The sequence below is a fragment of the Ziziphus jujuba genome, chromosome 4, assembly GCF_031755915.1.
Source record: "Ziziphus jujuba cultivar Dongzao chromosome 4, ASM3175591v1".
NCBI lineage: Eukaryota > Viridiplantae > Streptophyta > Magnoliopsida > Rosales > Rhamnaceae > Ziziphus > Ziziphus jujuba.
In genome coordinates this window covers 29,481,575-29,504,767 of record NC_083382.1, presented here as the reverse complement: position 1 = coordinate 29,504,767, position 23,193 = coordinate 29,481,575, and the positions used below count along the sequence as shown (strand labels likewise).

The 23,193-nt window shown below is 35.2% G+C and overlaps 5 protein-coding genes across 17 annotated transcripts; 2 read left to right on the top strand and 3 right to left on the bottom strand.

The window, feature by feature from the left end:
- The first annotated feature begins 754 nt into the window (after positions 1-754).
- On the top strand, positions 755-5,080 carry LOC107415871 (uncharacterized). The gene is made up of 3 exons (XM_048472170.2): positions 755-1,042; positions 2,621-2,688; positions 2,804-5,080. Exon 3 carries the CDS (start codon positions 2,876-2,878, stop codon positions 4,724-4,726), a length of 1,851 nt encoding a protein of 616 aa, XP_048328127.2. The 5' UTR covers positions 755-1,042; positions 2,621-2,688; positions 2,804-2,875; the 3' UTR covers positions 4,727-5,080.
- A 2,150-nt stretch (positions 5,081-7,230) lies between these two features.
- Positions 7,231-9,932, top strand: LOC107415926 (EID1-like F-box protein 2). Of its 6 annotated transcripts, none has more exons than XM_025073187.3 (4): positions 7,231-7,389; positions 7,525-7,573; positions 8,147-8,918; positions 9,662-9,932. In XM_025073187.3, exon 3 carries the CDS (start codon positions 8,156-8,158, stop codon positions 8,900-8,902), a length of 747 nt encoding a protein of 248 aa, XP_024928955.1. In that variant the 5' UTR covers positions 7,231-7,389; positions 7,525-7,573; positions 8,147-8,155; the 3' UTR covers positions 8,903-8,918; positions 9,662-9,932. The 6 variants fall into 6 exon arrangements, with proteins under 6 accessions (XP_024928955.1, XP_024928954.1, XP_024928947.1 ...); XM_025073186.3 differs by having other exon boundaries at positions 8,112-8,918; XM_016024352.4 differs by having other exon boundaries at positions 7,232-7,389; positions 8,098-8,918.
- Positions 9,933-10,320: 388 nt separating this feature from the next.
- On the bottom strand, positions 10,321-12,631 carry LOC107415928 (uncharacterized). Of its 2 annotated transcripts, none has more exons than XM_048471605.2 (6): positions 12,408-12,631; positions 12,097-12,228; positions 11,563-11,636; positions 11,375-11,454; positions 11,041-11,192; positions 10,321-10,575 (listed from the first exon to the last, which is right to left on the bottom strand). In XM_048471605.2, exons 1-6 carry the CDS (start codon positions 12,409-12,411, stop codon positions 10,523-10,525), a joined length of 495 nt encoding a protein of 164 aa, XP_048327562.2. In that variant the 5' UTR covers positions 12,412-12,631; the 3' UTR covers positions 10,321-10,522. The 2 variants fall into 2 exon arrangements, with proteins under 2 accessions (XP_048327562.2, XP_048327561.2); XM_048471604.2 differs by having other exon boundaries at positions 12,097-12,231; positions 12,408-12,629.
- Positions 12,632-13,250: 619 nt separating this feature from the next.
- LOC107415872 (chaperone protein ClpB3, chloroplastic) lies at positions 13,251-19,845 on the bottom strand. 3 transcript variants are annotated; one of them, XM_048471138.2, is made up of 11 exons: positions 19,774-19,845; positions 18,024-18,375; positions 17,607-17,825; positions 17,083-17,320; positions 16,746-16,941; positions 16,613-16,667; positions 16,368-16,518; positions 15,957-16,265; positions 15,024-15,289; positions 13,947-14,873; positions 13,251-13,706 (listed from the first exon to the last, which is right to left on the bottom strand). In XM_048471138.2, the coding sequence occupies exons 2-11, from the start codon at positions 18,273-18,275 to the stop codon at positions 13,377-13,379; spliced, it is 2,943 nt and encodes a 980-aa protein (XP_048327095.2). In that variant the 5' UTR covers positions 18,276-18,375; positions 19,774-19,845; the 3' UTR covers positions 13,251-13,376. The 3 variants fall into 3 exon arrangements, with proteins under 3 accessions (XP_048327095.2, XP_060672876.1, XP_048327094.2); XM_060816893.1 differs by lacking the exon at positions 19,774-19,845 and adding an exon at positions 19,567-19,598; XM_048471137.2 differs by lacking the exon at positions 19,774-19,845 and adding an exon at positions 19,567-19,598 and having other exon boundaries at positions 17,607-17,813.
- LOC107415959 (membrane-anchored ubiquitin-fold protein 1) lies at positions 19,180-22,958 on the bottom strand. Of its 5 annotated transcripts, none has more exons than XR_009638837.1 (6): positions 22,365-22,957; positions 21,836-22,060; positions 20,483-20,647; positions 19,774-19,865; positions 19,567-19,678; positions 19,180-19,323 (listed from the first exon to the last, which is right to left on the bottom strand). XR_009638837.1 is itself a non-coding variant. In XM_060816895.1 (4 exons), exons 1-3 carry the CDS (start codon positions 21,966-21,968, stop codon positions 19,810-19,812), a joined length of 354 nt encoding a protein of 117 aa, XP_060672878.1. In that variant the 5' UTR covers positions 21,969-22,958; the 3' UTR covers positions 19,180-19,323; positions 19,774-19,809. The 5 variants fall into 5 exon arrangements, 2 of the variants coding, with proteins under 2 accessions (XP_060672878.1, XP_060672877.1); XR_009638836.1 differs by having other exon boundaries at positions 22,613-22,957; XR_009638835.1 differs by having other exon boundaries at positions 21,836-22,957.
- Positions 22,959-23,193: the final 235 nt, after the last annotated feature.

Sequence of the window (23,193 nt, the reverse complement as noted above, 5' to 3'; positions counted from 1 at the left end):
AAAAAAAGATAAACACATAAAAAGTAAAAAATTCACTTTTCTTTTCTTTAAAAAAAAAAAAAAACATTTCCTTGAACATTTTTAACCTGTAAAAGAAAGAAAGTGCATCTGTAAGAATCCACAAAGGTGAATATAATTTAATACTAGATAGAGGGACCATTTAGAAAATTATCACGTTTATTTTTTAAAAAAATCTGCAACACATTAATGACTGAAAATCATACAAAAAATAAGTAATTTATCTAAGAACAATAAAATGATATTACTTATTAATTAATAAAGATTTGGCAAACATCTTTAAATTATACTTCGATTAAAAAAAATATCTTTTAAATTAAACATATAGAAAATTTCTTCAAAGAGGATCACAATTGAGAGATATTATACAAAAAATTTCTACCAAATTTGCTCATTTATTACATGAAAAGTTCCCACCTTTTTTTAAAAAAAAAAATTAATGATTATTTGTTAATTTCAAAATTAAAGGGAAACGATATTTTCCTACCAAAAAGGCCTAACCCCTCATATATGCAATAAATCCAAACTTTATTGGCAACAATATGAAAAAATAAAAATATAAATACTTCTTTTTTAGTCCCATTCTGAGTTTTGTTGTCCCAAAAAAAAAAAAAAAAACCAAAAAAAACTTTAAAAAAAAAAAAACCGAATAACAAAATTTCATCCGGTTTTTGTTTTCGATGATGGGTCCCACCCCAGTTTTCTCACACTTTCTCTCTCATTTTCTTGGATTCTGTAACAAACGCGCAAAAAGCAGAGAGAGAGAGAGAGAGAGAGAGAGAGAGAGAGGCCCAGCGGACCATAAAATAAAATAAAATGAAAAAACTACAAACAGTTTTTTGCTTGCACGATCTCTGAAGCAAAATCTTTGCACGGAAAAATATAGCAAAATAGAGTGGCCCTCACTCACACACACACACACACCACCCTCTCCTTCTTCCAACGGACTTCGGCTTCCTGTTTTCTCTATCCTTTTTTTTTTTTGTGGTTAAGCACACACATTTAGCAGCAGAACTCTAAAAGGGTATGCTTCCGTTTTCTCAATCCAATATTTAATAACTACACCCCCCCCGGCGGCCCTTTTTATTGTTTTTCCCACAGATATATGAGTTGGGTTGTTTTCCTTTTCCATGTTTTTCAAATAGTTTCCCTGAAAATTTTGTTTTTTTCTTTCTTTATTCATTTTTTGTTACTGGGCTTTTGGTGCAAAGAAAAAAGCTTTTTTTTTTTTTTTTTTTTTCCCTTTGAGCTCTCGATTTGGGTTTCTCGTCGTTGTTCTGGTATTTTTCGGTGTGTTTTTGTAACTTGTATTGTCTATATCCCTGTGTTGGAATTGAGTTTTGTTTATGGAATAATTATTTTCCAAATTTGTTCTTCAAAGATTGCTTAATCTTGACGATAGCCATGGTAAAAAAAAAAAAAAAAAAAAAATTGTCGAAGTTCCTTTTATACGTTAAATGTCAATTTTGGTTTTGCCATATTTCCATTGGTTAATGTGTCCTACCGATGTGAATGTTATAGCTTTTTTAGATTGCTTGCTTAATTAGATTTGGGAGTTACCCTTTCTTGGAGTTATACTTGTTTTGCCTCTTTAATGCGATCCAGGATCACCTGCTTTTGGCCTTTTTTTTTTTTTTTTTTTTTTTTTTTGTTTCCTATAATCTGTTCAAAGAATTTTCCTTTTCCTGGGTATTTTATTCTCTAACTGTACAGGAATTTGATGATATATTTGTCTCTTGTAGAAAAGGTAGCCTTGTTTCTCCATAAGCTAATTATCTGTTTAATCTAATAAAAGAAGCATATTAGCTAATTATCTGTTTAATCTAATAAAAGAAGCATGTTAGCAAATTATCTGTTTAATCTAATAAAAGAAGCATATTGATGTAAATATGTCGGTCTGTTAATAGCTTAGCATACACAACTATCAACTGTGATGGATCTACCTGGTCATCGCTCAAGAGTGAGGAAGTATTGATGAGGTTTTATTGATATGAGTTTTCATAAGTTCGGTTGCCATTGGCAATCAGTTGATCAATTGATATGAGTTCTCAGATATCATCTGATAATCTTGTTAACCTATATATATATATATATATATATTACTGTTTCTTTGTTGGTTTCTTCTTGCTCCTTTATAATTATGTCGGATGTGTTTTATTCATTTCCTAGTTGGTGAAATTTAAGAAGATAGGACGAAAAGAAAGTTTTAAATGAAAGAGATGTGATTAAGTCATCTTTAATCCTTCAATCAGTGAGACATTAATTTAACTGTTTGCTTTGATATTTGTTGTGCCAGTGATGATTGTATATATTTCTCATGAATGATGCTGATTCTGGCTAAATTCAAAAGCAATAAAATAAAGCAGGAAATTTGTCTTTATGAACAAAATTCTGAAAATCTCTAATCTTCGGATTGGAAAGCTTGTATATTGTTCTCGAAATTCATAATTTTTTTTACTTATTATTGTTTTTTGATTTCTAATCTCCATCAAAGTATACTTGTTTAAGTAATGACAGCATTTGTTTCCTTAAATTTTTCATTGATCTGAAATAATATATGAAATACTCATTTTTTATTTATTTATTTTTCTTTCTTTATCAGGTAGAAGATCTTGTTAAAATCATCCCTGTTTGGAGCTAGCTGCAATTCACATTGGTCTTCTTGCTTTGGTATTTACTACCTTTGAAATATGTGTGTGTTGTTGTAGCTGTTTATTTTCATTGTTAATTGTGCCTGTTGTATGACTTCGTAGCTCAGCTTTACCGAAGTTTTATTCTCTTTCAGGGTTGTCTCCTCTGAATTTTGATTGATTTATCTTATTCCTTTTTGGTGGCCGAGGAGAGTATCAATTTACCAATGGCCAAAGAAATAAGTAAGCTAGATGAGGGTAATTCAAGAAGAAACTCGACAGGAAAACCAATGTTGTCAAAAAGTAGTGAAATTGTTCCTCATTACCTTAGAGCTTCTACTGGATCTTGTCATGATTTTTGTAAGTATGGGAGGGCACATGCATTTGAGGAGAAGGAAAGACAACCTATAAAGAAAGGAATCACCATGAAATCAAATGACAGCCAAAACCTGGTTGAGACTGTTGTTTCTACGGGGAGGAAAAAGGAATCTGTAGTTAAGCACAAACATTCACCTGATTCAGAAGCACATCAACTTAATAGCACTAACGTCAAGATGCAGCAAATATTGACAAAATCACTTGACAACCTGAGCTCTGTAGGGAGTGATTTTCAGGCAGAGAGGAAGAAGACACCATTGTCCAAGCTCAAAGCTTCTCCCACTTCAAAGACCCAAATTTTTAATGCCTCTAACTTCGATAAGCAGCAAATGTTGACAAAATCACTTGACAACCTGAATTCTGTAGGGAGTGATGTTCGGGCAGAGAGGAAGAAGACACCATTGGCCAATCTTAAAGCTTCATCCATTTCAAAGCCCCATATATTTTGTACCCCTAACATCAACAAGCAGCCAATGTTGAGACAACCACTTGACAACCAGATTTCTGCTAGGAATGTTGGTCTGGCAGAGAGGAAGAAGACATCTTTGGCAAATCTCAAAGCTTCACCATCTTCAAAGCCGCATGTATATGATACCGCTAGAACCATAAAGCAGGAAGTGTCATCACCTACCGAAAAGCTGGAGATCTCTTCATGGCAAGGCTTGTCAAAAGCTAAGAAGAAAAACTTGTCTGCAAAATCTTCTACTTCTCTTAAGCCCAAATCTGTGACTGCGAAAAAAATGTCATCTGCAGACTCCTCAGGAGGTTTAAATGGAAACAGTGATGTGAAGATGAGTAAGGGGACAGGTATCTCTAAAGTGCTTGTAAAGGAAGTTTTGACATCTCCAACAGGCTTAGTGTCCCCCAAACATTCTGTCGGCAGAGTTTCAAGCTCAAATTCAAGGAAGCACTGGAACCTGAAAAAAGTCATTTCTCCTCTGAGTCAGAACAAGATAAAGAGGCCTGAACCTAAGCAACCCAAGAATGATGAAGTCCAGGAAAAAACTTTGTATGTCATCAAGATGGAAACTGAAAGCAAAACTTTAGAATCTGATCGATATGAAAATTGTGCAATCGAATCACTACCACCTCCTCCATCATCATCTCCCAAGTCTTCATCCCTTCTGAACTCTCCATCATTTTCATCCAATGAAGATGAGGATGATCAAGAGGGGTCTGAATATACCAGTGAATCGGATTTTGACTCTTCCACTGAAGACAATGAAATGGAACATGCCGGAGATGCAGAGACTGTGGATGAAGATGTGAAAAGGATGGAGAAAAAGTCTGGGATGATTTGTAATGAAGATAAGGATTGCCAGTCTTCAAAATTAAAGTTCAGGAGGGGAAAGGTAGTTGACATGCAATCTGAGAATAATGGTCCAAGGAGGCTCAAATTTAGGAGAGGAAGAGTGTTAGGGGAGAACCCAAATGTCAAACCTGATGCTCGAAGGCGAAGCTTTAAGAGGAGAGATGGAGTTGATGACAATCGTACTGAAACTAATCCAGAAACAGTCGTTTTGAAGCATCAAGATGTGCAGGGGAAGAAAGAAGAACAGGGTTTGTTTAACAATGTCATCGAAGAAACAGCAAGCAAACTCGTTGAAACACGGAAGAGCAAGGTTAAGGCCTTGGTGGGTGCTTTTGAAACAGTGATCTCGCTCCAAGATAGCAAACCTTCCGCAAACACAGTCACTTGAGTTTAATTGTAATTTTCCTTGCCGTTAACATTTCATTGGTTTTTTTTTTTTTTTTTTTTTTTTTTTTTTGGGGTTCTTTTTTCTTTTTGGTCCTGAGAAAATAGCAAAATAAACCTAAGCTTGTATCGGAAAAATTATAGTAAACAAGCTTTTGGCACTGCAGAAATGTAAAGATAGGATGCTTGTGTTTGGTTTTAAGCCTGCATGTAGAGTTGAATGGAAGTCATGGGTGTACTGATCTTGACATGCTTCTTATATAACTCTGGAGGGTAGCATCTTCTTGCTTCCCTTCAAAAAAACATGAAAAGGTTTGATTTTGATTGTCTTTGTCAATAAAACATATGAACTCATGAATTCATTTTGTACTTTTGAGCAGGAAACCCCCCCCCCCCCCCCCCCCCCCAAAAAAAAAAAAAAAAACTACAGAGCTTAAAGAGTTGGCCAATTGTAATATCTCCCTTTTTGGTAAAAATGAAGGGTGATTGCAACATTAGTTCGTTGGCCTTTGCTTTTCCCCTTTCAATGCGGTGAGTGAGTCATGCTTTTATCTGCTTGTTTATTTGTTCGGGTATACTCTCTATTTGGGTTCGTAATCTCCATGTATTTTGTAATGACCTTAAAGGGGAAAACGTGAAGAAAATAGTATCCATTATTTGTCAAATTTTATAGGTTATATTGGCGGTTTTCTTTTATGCATTCAAATGCCAACTACGATATATTGCAGGGGGGAAAAAAAATAAAAAAAAATAAAAAAAACTTCTTGACTTTTACATGTCAAAATCTTACGATTCATATGGAAAACAAAATGTAATCTAATACTCCACAACCTGAGGTCGTTTTTGTTATTTCGGAATCATTCTTTGTTGGAGCTTGTTTAGATGGGTTGGATGAAGATTTACACATAACATATTTGATCCCCTCTTTTTGGGAATGGATTTGGCCATTCTTGATCACCACCTTGACCTTATGTTCCTCAAATCCTCTTTTAAGACTTTTAATCCTGCCTCGCCCTCTTAAAAAGGAAATCCAAAGAACACCCTCAGGCATAAATTCAAGATTATTGGATGCCTTCTTAGAGCATCCACAGGCCTTTCACCGTAAGGCAAGGGCATTATCGGGTGTCAATATGTAAATGTAGTGTTTATAGTTTTTCAAGTGGTTTGAGAGGATAGGGGTAGGAAGTTTGTCTGGCTGCCATAGAAAACGATTTCTAGCTAGAGGTTCAATTCTTGGACTATATATATATACGAAAATTTTATAATGAGGACGGTTCGCATGAGGACCACAGTATTAGTGACGGTTTTTTATAGTATTAACGATGGTTTTTTAGAAAATCATCACCAATACTATGAAAAACTGTCACCAATATTATGGTTCGCATGAGAACCGTCCGCACCATACACGGATTTGTATATATATATATATATATATGTATTAATTAATTTCTTATAAAAAAAACCTCTCTACTTTGTTGACTGGAATTTTGTAATATCACCTAAACCTTTTATAATGTTTTTCCTGTTTTTCTTTACTTGTCATGAGTCTTTCATCATTGAAAGAAAGAAAAAAAAAAACAGAAAAAAAAGACAAAAGAAAAAGACTGCCCCATAATATTAATTATGGATAAATACTTTGGCCTACGACATAATTGCAATGAATGTGTAGTGTCAATAACTTTTTGGTTTTAGATAGGCTTAATTAATTATCTTTTTATATATACATTCATAAAATCGTGGGTTTACAACATTATACCCCCTCCCCATTAGATTAGGTATTGTTGATTTTACCATCCAAAGCCAACTCAAAACACAAAGCCAATCTCTTCTTACTTCACATCTTTCTCCTTCAAATTTTGGTACTGAGAGCTCTCCTCCATTATGGTAGTGTCTCAAAATCTAGAGTTTTAAAAACTAAAAATATCTACACTATTTAAGTTATTTTTTTGGTAAACTCTAAGACTCTAGAGAGTTGTTTTACTCATGAACAACAACGCCTATAATTTTCCATCTTATTACAATCTCTTTTTATTTATTTATTTATTTTTTTCTCTAGTTGAGAATATCTAGAAATAAAATATATAGTTTTTATTTTTTTCCTTAATTCCATAATCATTATAATTTTCTTAACCCAATGCATTTTTTTTTCTAAAAAAAATAGTAATTAGGAAAAATTAAAGAGCTGCCACGTGGAGTCCCGATGTAGTAATACGGCTGACGTGGACACAAAAGTTTGAACAGAAACAGTAAAAACTTAAAAAAAAAAAAAAAAAAAACCCAATGGAGGGATTGGGGGCGAATTTTTCACTGTTCTGAGCTTTGTCGTGTTCCGACTTCCAAAGACATTGTAACTAAAAAGACAAACTCGTCCCCACTTTGGCCGTTTTCAGGACGACACATGCACGCTATGGACGCGTGTCATGATATTACTTGTCCTTTCTCTACAAGAAGCTTAATTGACGTTCGTTGGGATTTTCCCACAATTTAATTATATATTTTTTTTCTTCTTCCATATGGAACCCAGACACATACCTTCCCTTCTCTTTCTTAGCCCCCCATTCCTCTCCGCGTCTGCTATCAGTGTCTCTGTGACTCTCTCTGTGTTTTTTTTTTGGCTTGACGAAATTGCCCCCGATAGAGACTGAAATTCCCAATTCTTTCTTGCATGTCTAAATTTTGTTCCTTTTCTTTTCTAATCGTTTTGGTTTGATTTTGTTTGTGGGTTTTTCATTTTCTCCTCCTCTTAGGTTGAAACGAAACCTTAATTCTGTGTTCCTGTTTGTTTCTTTTTGGTTTTTGCAGAGTTGGGTTTTGTAAGGTTTCAGGACTATGTGAAATAGGAAGCTGAGAGGTGAGAAATTGGGGTCCTGATTTTTCCAGTTTACTTCGATCTAGTTATCTTTTCAGTGTCTTTTGCTTTGCGGTTTTGGGTGGCTTTGATATGGGCTAGGGTTTTTGGGGATTCTTAATCTTACCTCTTTGATGCTCGTTTTGTGAAATCAAGAGAAGAATTAATGTTGGTTCTGTTTAGATTTAGGTATTTGGTCGAGATTTTAGTCGATTTTTTGCTTAAATAGTTTGAACATTGATGTTGGTGGCTTCGTGGATCTGAGATTTTGGAAGTAATTGACATGCTTTTAGAAAATGGAGGAAAAGTTTGTTGCTTTAAGATAGATTTTTAGGAATTTGAATACTTATCGGATTGAGATCATCTAGTTTGTAGCTTCTAAAACCACAAATTGGATAGTTTCAATGGTTTTATTTAAGTGAATCATAGTTTAGGATTTTAATCTTGGTTTTGAAAATTTTTTTTATGATCTATTTCATTAGTATAAAGTGGTTACTAGAAATCTGAGATATACTTTTTGCTGTAAGCATATGTGCAACAGGGCTTTGTAACCATTGTATATGTCCATCTTCTTAGGTGGAGACAATGATTCTTACAAAGCAGTATCGTTGTATCCACTCAACAAGCTGTCAATGCACGAAAGGGCATCTTAGCGAAGATGTGGTATTTCTAGTGTTCCAACAATTGAATTGGAATCCGAAGATGATTGCTACTCTTTCATGTGTGTGCAAATGGTTTGATGATCTTGCTAAGCGAGTGCTATGGAAGGAATTTTGCCGAACTAGAGCACCAAAGATGATGCTTGATCTGCAGTCTAGTGGGAGTCACAGTGTAGATGGTAACTGGAGGGCACTAGGGAAGCTGCTTATATACTGTTCCGGATGTAAGAAGGGTGGCCTATTTAATAGCATCCAAATCCCTGGTCACTTCGTTTATAGGACTAGATTCTCCAGGACATCAGGAAAGAGCTTTCTACTGCCACAATGCAGAACTGATGTTTTATATGTTTCTGATCCTTGCGAACATCTTGACCAAGGAGAGGAAGGGGATGTTGGCTTTTTCCGTGGAGTTTTCAAGTCATTTTCGACGTCAAAGGTTCGACAGATGCTGATTAAGAGGGGGGCCAAGCTTCATCCCACAGAAGTATGCCCTTACTGTAAGGCAAAGTTGTGGAGCATGCTGCAAGCCAAAATGATACCTCAGAGTGCCAGCTGTAGGTTGGTTGCTTATGAGGATTGCGTTGAGTATTATGTTTGCCTCAATGGACACGTCCTTGGAATCTGCACCCTCTTACCTTTGTCTGATTCAGAAGAGGCATCTGAATTCGAGTGATAAAGGGTAGAAACAGGTACACTATTGCAATATGAACTTTGATTTATGTTCTGAGACTGAGAGAAACTGTAGTGAAACTTTGGGTAGATTCTCTCGTTTTTTTTGTCATAGATGGAAATTCCTAGTTACCTCTCTTGGTTTGTAGCAATCAAAATAAAATCTTTTACATGGGGCTCATTGCACATTTGTCCTGCCGCAGGTGCCTTCATGGAGGCTTTGCAGTGGCAGTAACATGAAAATTCAATTCACACCTCGTGCATGAGTAGAAACTTTAGATTATGAACTTGGCACCCATGGTTGTTGTTTTTGAGTAACTTTAGGATAACATGACCTTACCACGGTGCTACATCCTATCTTTGATTTTTAAATATGCATCATAATTATTTTTAACCTGTTATACACTTATTATAAGATACATGACATAGGTCAATACTTTATACGTTTTTTTTTTTCGAAAAATTCATATCTTAATCAACGTTTTCTGTACAGATTTACCCTGTGCATTTTATGAACTTATTGCTCTTGTGTTTTTACTTGTATTCTCCCTTCCACAAGTTGGTGTTCGAAATTTTACCTTCTAATGTTGGAACTTTTGGCTATGAAACAAAATCCATCCCCTAAAGGAAGGGAAATATTTGTTTTTTATATTTGCTTTGATTATGTACCTATGCTGCTATGCTCTGCAGTCTATGTAGTATGGTTTACTCTCTTTCTTCTCATGAGAGATACTAATGCAAGATGTATTCGTTGCTTACACAGTTATCATTGGAATCATGAAGTTGGGTATGTAGACATCATTTGTCTTAGAATCAACTTCTCTTTGGCAGAAAGCTTAAATCAACCATCCAAATCTGATTCGGACTTTTTTCGAGTCATGCCCTGGCCAAAATTTTCCAGTTTATGGGTCCAAACGATATTGCCAACGCCATTTCTTTTCGGATGTCATCTAGATATAAAGGTTGTGACTGAACAATGTAATCCCATGTACAATGTAAACCCGTGTACATTTATGTATGGCCTATTACTATTACATGAGTGTGGATGGCATATTGATTTGTGCAATAAGTTTTGTACATTTGCGTTATGATCAATCCAGTTTCCTGTCAACTTGACTTTCTCATAAAGCGCCATCCATTTTATGATGAGTTATTTGAATTGCACTTAGGGAATCCATAAATTAAATCAAACTTGAAAAACACCACTTCTTTTTCGGTAATAGATATGATGTATCCGTTGCACGAAAGAGCGAAGGTCCATGTCCTGTAATTGACTTTTCTGTCCTAGGACAAAAAATAGGGAGACAACTTAACAGCAGTGGCTTGGCATAACTCAGCATTTGCTTTTTCTCATTTTGATTTAGCTAAAAGTAGGGAAAATGGAGAACGTCAGTGAAGGTTGTCCAGAATACGAAGAGAATGTTTTGTTGGCTAAAATCTTAATTTATCAGGCGCCTTTAGATTACTGTGTTTCATCACAGGTAGTCATTCAATATATGCCTATTTGGCACACGGAGCTTTCAGTAAATCACATTCATGATAGTACGCTTAATTATGTCTATATATACAAGAAAAGATGTGGATGATGTGGATTTATATCAGATCACAAATTCTGCTCCCAAGTCTATTCCTCAGCTTCAAAGTCCACCCCTATAATGCTCATCCGGCCAATGTTAACTGCAAAATTGGCATCTTCAGTTACAGTTTAAAGAATTAATTCAAAGCAAAGTTTAGTTGCATGCATGTACAATTTAGCTAGTGAAAAATCAAAAATATAAAACGAAAGTGCAGTCTAGTTGGTGAAGGATCGCATGAATCAAGAATTAGAAGAATGCGAAAGAGATGGTTAAGGATTTAACAGTCTCAGAGTAATGGTACATGCTACTACCTCAAAATACAAGATTTGGAAAACTTGAATTCTACAATCTTGGCAAACAATTAATGTGTCCAAGGACGCTCTACATAAGTTCACCAAGTCTAAACTATAACAACAAAACAGTGTACAATGTTGTAATTTAAGGCGTACTGCAGTTAAAATTAAAACCGTAAGTTTAATTCCGAAGCAAATTTTAATAATACTCTTAAAAGGTAAAGAATAGCTTCTCCATGTAAGTTATGAAATAGAGAATAACTTTTACATACCAACCGCATCTAGGCCAGCTAATTTGGGCATGAACTGCCTGATATGATCTTCGGCTGCTGTATCAGCTTTCAGTGTCTCACAGTCAAAAGAAACTGACATTTTGGGCTTCCCATGCTTTTGTTCAACCATACCGACAATATCCTTCTCCCAACTGCCTAACAATGATTGCAAAAAGAAAAGAAAACATGTTATTTATATCCCTATTATCTTACTCATTGAATTTGATGCTTAGGACCAAAGACATACAAATTATAAAAGAAGATAATGGACATGACCGTTTACTCATAGTTTTATCCAACAAACACTAACATAAGCATTCAAAAATGACTTTACCCATGAGCATGATCAACGCTACACAATCGAGCAGCATCATGACCCCTACGCTCCACAACCACAACTTGTTCTTTCTTTCTCTGTTATAATAAAAGGACCACCAGCAAATATAACATTGAGAGGGATAAAAAGTACCATTTCACTAATTGAAAGAAGAAGAAAAGGCAAATTATACACAGAAGTCCTACAATGTAGTCTATGATTGTGAGCTTGACCAGACGATAATCCTCACCCCTGCTACACTCCCTTTCACATGCCAATTCTACACACCATGGAGTGCGGGGGAAAAATCAAATCAAAGTGTCCGGGCAAAAAGAACAAAAAATTAAAAGAAACTTTGAGTAATAACAGGGACTAGATTGTAAAACATGTTGTCTAAAGAACTTGTAGCACCAAAAGACGAATTCATTTAAACACCAGTAATCTTCCCACAACAAAAAAATTGACCAACCAGAGAAAATGAATGCTTCAATAGTATGGTCTTACATAGATGTTCCATTTGCTTAAAAAACATGGCCACATTTCTTATTCATCCTCCAAACAATCTGTTGGGTAGCTCCACAAGGTGCTTACTCGAATTGAAGTTTAAAATAAAACCCACTTACGCAATAATGTATCATATTAAGGATTGGAATCGCAGGAGCAGAATACATGTAGAACTCCACAAAAGACATACACAAAAACACCATTTTATCTATGTAGGAAAGTTAAGTAGGAAGTACCAGTGCCGTGAAGGCCATAGCAAATAGAATGGGGAAGCTCAATGAAGTGGCCAGATATGGACCCACTTGGCAATAATGCTATTGAAGCCACTCCTTCCATCTTCTTCTCCACTTTCCCTCCATTTGATTCCTCTTCTGCTACCAAAAAAAAATAATATAATATAATTTCATTTTATTTTATTTTTAAATATAAAATAAAATAACAAAAGTTAGATCTTCAAGCTACTAATTATACTCTTGATTTAGATCTTGAAGCTACTAATTATAATCTTGATTCTGGGGAAAGAAATTGATAGTACAAGAAAGTTTACCCATTTGTTCCTTCCGCCAAATGAGATCGCTGGAATGCAAACACCGAATAGAAAGAAATTGTAAAACCGTTGCTTTAAAGAGAAACGAACCCCCCGAAGTATCAAAATGACGCCGGAGAATATCCCAGCGCTAAACGCTGCGTATTGGAGTGACGAAAAACAGTGTTGCTTGTTGACCGTAGATCTTATAAAATCATCTGATGGAGAATTAATGACCGTAGAACTTATAATCACAAATACACTGAGCCTCTAAATTCTTTTATATATATATATATATAAGGAAATCCTAGATAGGACATCAATAATATTTATATTTATATGATAGTATTGACCACCAATTTTTCATAATAATATTAACAATAATATTTTTAAATTTATTATCAAAATATTGAAAACCACATGACAAAATATAGAATATTCAACATTCCATAAATAAACTACTACATATATATATATATATATTATATATCTTTTAAGTCCATGAACAAATATTTTAAAAATTTTCTAATTTCTTTTTTTATATATATATTTTATATATCTTTTGAGTCCATGAACAAATATTTTAAAAATTTTCTAATTTCTTTTTTTTTTTTTTTTGCGAGTCCATGAACAAATATTTTAAAATTTTTCTAATTTTTTTTTTTTTTGGTGCCCTTTTTAGTACCTGTACATTTTTTTTAATTTCTAATTCTCTGGGAATGATTGATAAAAGAACAAAAATTAAAAAATTAAAAGAATAATAAATTTTGAACATCCAATTTACTAATAAATTTTGAACATCCAATTTACTAGTACTTTCTTTTTGTGAACCAATTTTAATACTTCATTTGTTAGTACCAAATGTATGGATTGGAGGGCTTATAATTTCTCTGAGCAAAAAGTTGGGTATACAACACTTAAGCAATATCCCTTTTATAATAAATATTTTGAATCAAAATTGTATGAGAAAACTAGAATATATGAAGACTTTCAGAGAGACTCAGAGAGGGCCTCTCGATTCTCTTCAGATGGTGATTCTGAACTTGTTTCCAACTTCCGAAAGACTAGCTTTTGCTGGGGCAGCTGTCCATTGGCAAATGCAGTAACCTCTGTGTCAATTAGTATTGTGTCTTCATCCTTGAATTCTCCTCTCAAAATGCCCCTTGCAAGTTCGTTCTCCACGTTTTGCTGAATCACTCTCTTCACTGGCCTAGCACCGTAGTTCGGGTCATACCCAAGACTCCCAAGAAGCTGGATGGCTGCATCACTGACCTGAAGTTTCATTTTCCGGTCTGCAATCCTCTTTTGCACTCGTTCCAACTGTTTAAACATCAAAATTTTAGTAAAACAAATGTGCTACTTATGGAAGAATGGATAATCTAATACTGCATACTGGAAAGAAATGCATGAAAATGTAGGCAATGTAAATGATCAAGGTGACAGTTGATGCTATTGGTTATGCGACACAAACCTGCATCCACTCACACCCATGCAATATGCTTGTCTAAAGCACTGACTATGGCAGAAAGTGTAGTAATCCAGAAAAGCATCACAACTTACCTGTAACTTAACAATACTGCTTATTTGGTCACGATCCAAGGGTTGGAAGACTATGTACTCATCCACCCGATTCATGAACTCAGGGCGAAACACTGACCTTGCAGCATCCATTACTCGCTGCTTTATTGTTTCATATGCCGACTCCTTTGGCAAGGTTTCATCATCTGTGTTGAGTATGTACTGTGAGCCTACATTTGAGGTCATAATGATGACAGTATTGGTAAAACTCACAGTGCGACCCTGGGAATCAGTTACTCTTCCATCATCTAAAATTTGAAGGAACACATTAAACACATCGGAATGTGCCTTCTCTATCTCATCAAACAGAATAACAGCATAAGGCCTCCGGCGAACTATCTCTGTCAGCTGTCCTCCCTCTTCGTACCCCACATAACCTGGAGGGGCTCCGATCAATCTTGAAACTGCATGCTTTTCCATGTATTCACTCATATCAATCCGTACAAGTGCTTCTTCTGTGTTGAACAAGTATGAAGCAAGGGCTTTAGCTAGTTCTGTCTTTCCAACACCAGTTGGCCCCATGAACATGAAACTAGCAATTGGGCGGTGAGGATCTGATAGACCTGCTCTTGATCGCTGAATAGCCTCAGCTACTGATCTCACAGCAGGATCCTGACCCACAACACGTTTATGCAGCTCTTCTTCCAAATGTAAAAGCTTCTCCCTCTCTGATTGTTGAAGCTTGGAAACAGGAATACCAGTCCATTTACTAACAATTTCAGCTATGTCATTTCCAGTAACTTCCTCTCTCAGCATAGACTTTCCCGACTTCATATACTCATCTAACTCTTTTTCTGCACTTTGAAGTTGGCGCTGCAAAGTGTTCAAACTCCCATACTTCAATTCAGCAGCCCGATTAAGATCATACTCTCGTTCAGCCTGCTGGATCTCAAGATTTACCCTGTCTATCTGCATAAAACGAAAGAAAAAGGTGAGCAGTCATATTGTAAGAATCTTATTTACATGGGAAAGAACATGTCCAGTTTCAAAATTGAAAAACAAATTTTGATACTCAAGTGAGCCTCAAATAAATGTATATAAACAGTGAAACATAGATACCTCTTCTTTGATAGACTGAAGGCGTGTCATAACAGACTTTTCATGCTCCCACTGCTCAGTCAGTTCAGCTTGTTTCTCCTTTAAGAGAGACAACTCAGTCTCAAGGCGGTTCAACCTGTCTCTAGAAGCTTTGTCTGTATCATTTGTAAGAGAAAGCCTTTCCATCTCTAGTTTCAATACTGAACGATTGATCTCATCAAGGGCAGTGGGTTTTGAAGTAATTTCCATTTTCAATTTTGCAGCAGCTTCATCAACTAGGTCAATAGCTGCAATTTTAAAATTTATATTAGCACTCCATCTAACATGCAGATGCATAAACTGCCAAAATCTCATTACAAGTAAAGCAAAACTTAAAAATAAAAGAACAAATAAAAAAACAACCACTTTTAGGAGAATATAGATAAGAACTTTGAATTATTCAAAACTTAATAGTAAGATCCATTTTTTCACATGTAACTGACAGCCAGAGACGATGCCCATAATTATAAGCCCTTTTACATTACAAGCATCATTTCAGGATGCCAGAAAGGACCATGAATTCATACTTTCCATTTCCAAGAGTAATGCAATACAAACTAAATTTCTAGTTTTATAGACAGGCAGATTGTTTTACTCTTAAGATATTGTGTTTATGTATTAGTATTGCATTTATTGCAGTGCTACACATCTAGTTACATCCATAAACTAGAAATATATTCATATGCAAGGATTCTTTTGTTAGGACCCATCTGGTGATACTATGCTCTCTAATGATCACGTCGTGTCAAGATGTTTTCTATTTCTAAGATAGTAACAAACACAACAACTACTAGTATTTCAACTTCTAACAGGCAAATGGACAAAAGGAAGTTGTCATTAATAGATCGGTTTTCTACTAGAGGAAAGATCAGTTAACTCATTTATTTGTCATAAGCACCATGTGAGTTCTGTTACCTTTGTCAGGTAAAAATCGCCCACTGATATAACGATCAGACAGAATAGCAGCTTCCACAAGGGCACTGTCGGATATGCGGACTCCATGATGCAATTCATATCTCTCACGCAGTCCCCGCAATATTGATACTGTATCTTCAACAGTAGGTTGATCAACATAAACTTGTTGGAAACGACGCTCAAGTGCTGGATCTTTCTCAATATACTTGCGATATTCATCAAGAGTTGTTGCACCGATGCAACGCAACTCTCCCCGACCAAGCATAGGCTTCAAGAGATTTCCTGCATCCATAGCGCCATTTGTAGCACCTGAAAAGAAGAGAATGTCGTGTTATTACCACTGGAAATTGTCACCAACCCTTTTCCACGAAACAGGGAGTGAACAATTATTTTTTGAAAATTTATTAATACCTGCCCCAACAACTGTATGGATCTCGTCAATGAATAGTATGATTTGGCCCTCCGATTCCGTTACCTCCTTGAGTACTGCCTTCAGCCTATCCTCAAATTCTCCCCTATACTTTGCCCCAGCAATGAGTGCACCCATGTCAAGCGATATTAGCTGTGATGAGGACGTGGTTAGATTGAGCATAGAAAAGAAATGCAAGGAGATAGAGCATCCGAAGACACCAACAAATCCAAAATAAAAAACACACCTTACGATTCATTAAAGCCTGTGGTACATCCCCTTGTACAATTCTTTGAGCAAGCCTGTTGAAGCGGTTGAATCAGATGCATATACAAGATACAAAAGGACTAATATAAAGGATTGTTCAACTTGGAACTTACCCCTCAGAAATGGCAGTTTTTCCAACACCTGGCTCACCAATCAGTACAGGATTGTTCTTCGTTCTTCTAGAAAGGATTTGGATGCATCTTCGTATTTCATCATCTCTTCCTATTACTGGATCAAGCTTTCCTGCTCTCGCCATTGCTGTCAAATCTTTCCCATATTTTTCTAATGCTTCATATTTCCCTTCAGGATCTACAATAAAGCCATAGATTATACAATTTTAGCAAGAAAAATATCAAAACTGGCAGCTCAAGTGCCAACAACACCCTGGACTGAGATACATGAAAACACACATTTTTCTTAGTCAAACAAAGTAAAGGAAGACAATGTAACCTTGATCAATAACTGACTGACGTCCCCTAATGGATTCTATAGCAGATTTCAAATTTTGCTGGGATATCTGAAAATCCTTAAACAACTGCCTCCCAAACCGTTGATCCTGTGTGAAACCAAGAACCAAATGTTCAACGGACACGAATGAGTCACCATATTCTTTCTTGTATTCCCTGGCTCGTTGAATTAGGCCTTCCAAATCACGTCCTAACATCGAACCAGCTGAATCACCCAAAACCTTGTAGAATAGAACAGATCCGAACATAATAATCAGCCTCTACCTCAAACAGAAAACAGACATAATAGCAAACCAAAACATGTTTGAAGCTTGATATAGGTGTACTATGAACCGCATGGTCAAATTCAACCATTTAAATGGTAACCTTCGCATCCAATAGACATCGTCAGCACAAAATCTACTGTAGTTTAGAATATAAGGCATTTAATCCCACGTCTTACCATCATATTTTGGGCAAATGAAGCACATTTCAACACTAGCAGCGAGAAAAGAATGGTAGCATTACCTTGGGTTGGCGTTGGATGAATTTATCAGTGGCTTCTAGAAGACGGGTATTATCAACCCCAACTTTGGAAAATATCCTACGAGCAAGCCCATTCTTCTGCTCCAAAAGGGTCTTCATCAAATGCTCCGTCTCTACAATCTGATGCTTGTTCTCTTTTGCCACTTCCGGACAAGCGACAATTGCTTGCCAAGCCATCTCCGTAAATTCCTGTTGAGTAATCTGCCATTACATGTCCCACAAAAAAAAAAAAGAAAAAAAAAAAGAAAAAAGTTTTTACTACGAATCCCATCGTAGGAACAAAATCGGATTTCCACAATTGCTACTAACACCAAAAAGAAAAAAAAAAAAAGAAAAAGAAAAAAACTGGCTACACACACACACACACACTCACTCACACACACATACACACACACATACCCTTCCAGACGAAGCTTCGCAGCGAACAACAAGCGGTCTGGAACTCCGACGAAATCTCGGCAACCCAATAGCGAATTGACCATTTCGCTTCAATTGCAGGGACTTCGAGGCCCTCAAGGAATTGGGTTTGGAATTAAAGCTGAGAGAGAGCTGGGGGCGAGCAAACAGAGCATTTGAATTACAACGGTCGAAAGAAACGGACTGCGGAAGACGAAGACTGATACCGGAGGCAAACGACGTCGTGGAGGCCATCGGTGGTGTTTGGAGGAGCCCCTTGAAGCTGTTGTTGTTAAATTGGTTTCTCAGAGTGTAGAAGGGCCGAGTACTACGGTGACGAATGAAGAGGAGCAGGCTGGAATTCAGAGAAAAGATAAGGACTTTGCGTGGGAACGAAGAAAACTAAAAAAACCAAAAAAACAGAAGACAGGAAACAAAATTAAAAATGTGGTTCAGCGCTTTTTCTTTAATTTCTTTTTATTTTTGCTGGTTTTGGAGGTAAAGAGCGTTCTCGCACCTTCAAAGTGAAGATGACGAAAACTTGGAGATACAGATTATTATATAATCATTTTTTTTTTTTTTGGGTTCCCAAAAAAAAAATAATGAACAAAAAAAATATAAATTAGAGAGTGTTCGTGAAACGTCTTGAATTTGCTGGATTTGATACACGTGGCTTTCTTCCATATGGTTACGATGATGATGATGATGGCCACTAGTAAGTGCCATTTCGTATCCGGAGCCAGGCCCGACCCAAATCTTGAATTTTTATTTCTTTTTAAATTAAATTCTATAAATTTTTTTAAAAAAATTCAAATGAAATTAAAAACAAAAAATTCAAATGAAGTTGACTCAACTAAGAGATGGTTCGAGGGGAAGAAGTTATTCTATATGATTAAAAATAAAAAATAAAAAATTACTATATTCCTTTCACATTTTATTTTTTCATTCAGTTTTAGCCCATTTTGTTAATCCATCTATACATTTTCCTCAAAATATTAAATATATTATTTTATTGTTTATCTTTGTGTTTATGGGGGTCTTGCAATCGAAAAACTATAGAGGAACAAACTAGTATGTCTTTTTGTGTTGCTCAAAGGCCTCAAAGGTTTTGACATGGAGGTCTAATTAGATTGATACATTGAAGAAGGGAAGCATAAAATTTTGAAACAGAATTGCTCTATTCCACTTTCATTAAGACATACATGATTATATAAGGCCAAAAATTACATTCCAATTTGTCATGGCATAATTTACATTATATAATATGTGGCAACATACTCTGAGAGATTTTAGCGTCTCCGTTCTACATAAAAATACAATGGAAAATGATAAGTTCCACATTTTGAAGCTAGAAATGGTATTATACATGATAAGAGAAATTTAGAACTTGAAATCCAAAAAGTAAACTCAGAAGGTAAGCGTGACAAACTTTCAGCTAAAAGTAAAATCTCTGAACCATGATTTAAACAAAGATCTAATGGATTCAAAAGCAAAGAAAAGTATAATGGATTCAACAATATGTATGAACCAAAAAAAAAAAAAAGACCTGAACCAAAATGTCATCGACCATAAACAGAGCATGATTCTAAAAAGTGCTGCTTAAATCAACAATTTCACTGTCTTCACTATCTTTTTACTAACTCCTCCAACTCTTTTTACTACAATGGAAAAAAAAAAAAAAAAAAATTACTTGTGGCATGGGTTTGAGATGAGATTACAAATGGAAGAGATAATAAAGAAATCAAATACCTACCCTAAATGATGCCATCCCCACCGTTTGAATTGAAAATTATAATATAACACAGACGCACTTGTTCTCCTTTGGTTGGCTTGATGCCTTCTTTTCTGTTGCATAGGATACAAATTTTATTGCATAGCAGGTACAAGAATCAAACAACTAAATAAATATATACCATAAAGCTAGCTGCCATAGGAAAAGGTTGTGAAGATTAGGCATTTAAATTATGTGCTAAACACATGGTTCATTGCTTTTCCTAGTCACATCTCATATTCAAAAGGCAGGATGCTTTAAGCTATTGCAAGGAGCAGCAGTTTTGGCAGACCTTACAGAAAATAAGCATTTAACTTCTCTTTCTTTCTCCTTTGAGTAAATAATTTGCTAATGACATATGTCACCAGAAAAGAAACTAGCCATCATAAAGAGGAAAATCAAATACTAAAAAAAGGTGAAAATATATTCAATTTATGAACATAATTTCATTTAAACAACCATGGTAATCAAAGAAACAGCTTCAATGCAGCAAATTGGAGGGGGGAAAATTTGTTCATACAATCAAAAACAGAACAAACTTCCTATTTTTCAATCTCCCAGTTTGGCAAGAAACACATAAGTTTGAAGAAATTATGTCACCTTTAAATAGAAAAGGGATAAAACATATGCTTAAATCTTAATCTTCAAAATATTGATTATAGTGTTTGAGTTGTCTTGGACATATATGTACCTTTCTCCACTAATGGTGTTTGAACAACAACATGCATGGTTGTAACTCCGCCTGGTATATCACATAATGGGCTTCGACACTCCCCAACTGTCTTATTGTTTTCCAATATTTTTCCAGCACTTATTAACTTCACATCTTTTACTGTCCTTGGACCATTCTCCTTCTCTGTTCAAACAGATAAATTTCAAGCTTAATCAGCTTAAGCAACAACAAATAACAATTTAACAATTGCATTTATAAACAAATTTTAAAACAAGAGATCTCGTGATGGTAATATTAAAGAGCATGGAAACAAGAGACCTAAAGGTCTTGCTGATTCATTTTTTCTGACTTGTTCTAGAAATGGTTATAACCAATAATAGGTCATACTTAAATACCATTCTCATTATATTAACTATATGTTGGAGTAAGAAGCAAAATAACTCCATTGTAAAACTCAGTCCTCTTTAATAAAATTTAACACCTTCAAGTAATGCATCTGTATAAAGAAATCAATTCTATCTTCTTGGCCTACGAGACTTAAGTGCCTAACACCACCATGGCAGCTGATCCAAAGCAGAATTTTTAAGAGCTACCAATCAGCTAAAGTTTACAACGATTTCACATCCAAAATTACTTTTTTGAACTTGTGGTTCCTATAGCATTCATATTCATCTCTAGTTCACTGAAGTGAGAATGAAAAAGCAACAATCCAGAACAAGTTCAATAGAATAGAAAGTGATATGATGGAAGACAGAGAGGTGAGTCCTATGGAAATGCCTAGAAAACATGAAGTAATAGCTTGCCCACCTAAGTCACATAAAAATTTTGTTCCAACAACTTCATATAAAATTTTGAGAATAGCCCTGTTACATGCAGCTAACAATTGCACAATTAAGACCTATGAACCTAAATTTACAGTTAGACATAGATCATAATGTGCGTAATAACATCCTCACATGATCATCCAAATAAAATTAAACCAGTCTTGGAGAAACTGATTTCATACTTGCATTAGCTATGCATATATAGAGGTAGTCCTGTAATCCCTCAAAAGGTTTTTTTTTTTCTTATTTTCTTTTTTTAATCATAATTCCTTTAACAGCACAAAGAGAATCATACATCAAGCTCTTTATTGAGTTCTCATAAGTTCCTAACAAAGCAATCATTAAAATCAATTGCATGGTTAGATGTTCATCCCCTTCATAAACTCCACCCCTCCTGTGGGTGGAATCCATGACCTCTCTCATACTAAAGAACGGCCAGTTGGCTACAAGGACTACTAGAAATTTTTAATGGTCAAAGTTACAAGAAGACAAAATCTTGATAAATCAAAAAAATTGAAATAATCATCCATTATAAAAAATCTTTAACCTTTAGGCCATTGAGTAAGTATGCTTTCCTTCAAGGACGCAATACTTGTAGCTGCAGGAAAACTTTTGGGACCAATATCTGATCCATCAGTCAATCGAAACTTAATCTCCAATTGATCTTGCACCTCAGCCATCCTCAAGGATCAAAGTAACTTCCCAGATTCAAAATCTCTTTTTTCTGAATCCGACACCAAATATCTTGTGGTAGGCTGTCTCTCAGGTTTTGCTAATGGCAAGCAAAGACACGTTAAAGTATTTGAATTAGATCTCAGAAAAGACAATTTTTCACTTTATATTCTGCAAACGAGTAATGCAATGAAAATGAATAATAAAAAAAAAAAAGAAAAAAAAAAAAAAGAAGAGTTCTTTGAGTTGGATTTACATGACAAACAAAATTTGATGTTGGAAATGGAAACGGCAAAAAGACATACACATATAGACAAGTATTTACAAAGGCTTTTAATTTCTCTTTTCAAAAATACATTAGCAGCTCCTTTGACATAAAAAATACAGAAGGAAAGCAGAGAAACCTATATATATTGGTATACAAGTGACACCAACCAACCCAACACCCACCAAAACACACAGTAGTTATAATAGAGCAAACATTAACTCCCACCAAAAATTCTTCCAAAAGGGTGTTCCAAGAAATCCAAACAATCAAGACAAAATCCTCAATTGGGTCATCTCCAAAACAATTAAAAACCAAATCGAACACACTCAAAAAAAAAAAAAAAAAAAGGGGTAGAATTTATTGCTCATCTCGGGTTTTCCTTACTTGGTTCAAAAAAAAAAGAACAAACTGATCTGGATTGTTGGTGTTAAAGAGCAGTGCAGCTGGTTGAGGGGGTGTTCAGAAATCAAAGGCAAAGAAGAAGTCGATGATGAGATTATATTTTAAATTAATTAAACAATAATATTAGAGACAGAGGAAGAGATCAAAGAAGAAGAAGAAGAAGAAGAATAAAAAGTCCTCAGAGATGAGGGTGTTTCGGAGTTTTCAAAGTCTAGAAAATCTATGGTCAATGACTCCTCCATCCCTGCCTTTCTTCTCCTTCCAATCTCCTCCTAAGGCTATGGAAATGGACAGCTCTCTCTTTCTCTCTCTCTCTCTTTTCAATGAGTCTTTCTTACCCTTTTGCTAACTTCCAACGTTACCATGTACCAACCCAAACCGACATACCCAAAAATTAAATAAATGTATTATTTACAAAAATAAAAGTCCATTAACACGCTTAATAAAAGTTATATTCTTTGCTCACTACCAGCCGATCATGTTCAAGAGTCCAGTTATTTTCCTCCTTTTTGTTTTTTTTTTTTTTTTTCCAACAGACAAATTGGGAATTTTAATCGTTAATT

Coding starts and splice junctions, on each gene's coding strand:
- LOC107415872 (XM_060816893.1), bottom strand. Junction 17,826..18,023: donor GCGAAGCTTCGTCTGGAAGG/GTATGTGTGTGT, acceptor ATGTAATGGCAG/ATTACTCAACAGGAATTTAC. Junction 16,266..16,367: donor CCATACAGTTGTTGGGGCAG/GTATTAATAAAT, acceptor TCTTCTTTTCAG/GTGCTACAAATGGCGCTATG.
- LOC107415871 (XM_048472170.2), top strand. CDS start 2,876: ATGGCCAAAGAAATAAGTAAGCTAGATGAGGGTAATTCAAGAAGAAAC.
- LOC107415959 (XM_060816895.1), bottom strand. CDS start 21,968: ATGGCTGAGGTGCAAGATCAATTGGAGATTAAGTTTCGATTGACTGAT. Junction 20,648..21,835: donor ACTTACTCAATGGCCTAAAG/GTTAAAGATTTT, acceptor CTGTTTGAACAG/AGAAGGAGAATGGTCCAAGG. Junction 19,866..20,482: donor AACACCATTAGTGGAGAAAG/GTACATATATGT, acceptor CCTATGCAACAG/AAAAGAAGGCATCAAGCCAA.
- LOC107415926 (XM_025073187.3), top strand. CDS start 8,156: ATGATTCTTACAAAGCAGTATCGTTGTATCCACTCAACAAGCTGTCAA.
- LOC107415928 (XM_048471604.2), bottom strand. Junction 11,455..11,562: donor TCACAATCATAGACTACATT/GTAGGACTTCTG, acceptor TTATTATAACAG/AGAAAGAAAGAACAAGTTGT. Junction 10,576..11,040: donor AGCTGGCCTAGATGCGGTTG/GTATGTAAAAGT, acceptor CCAATTTTGCAG/TTAACATTGGCCGGATGAGC.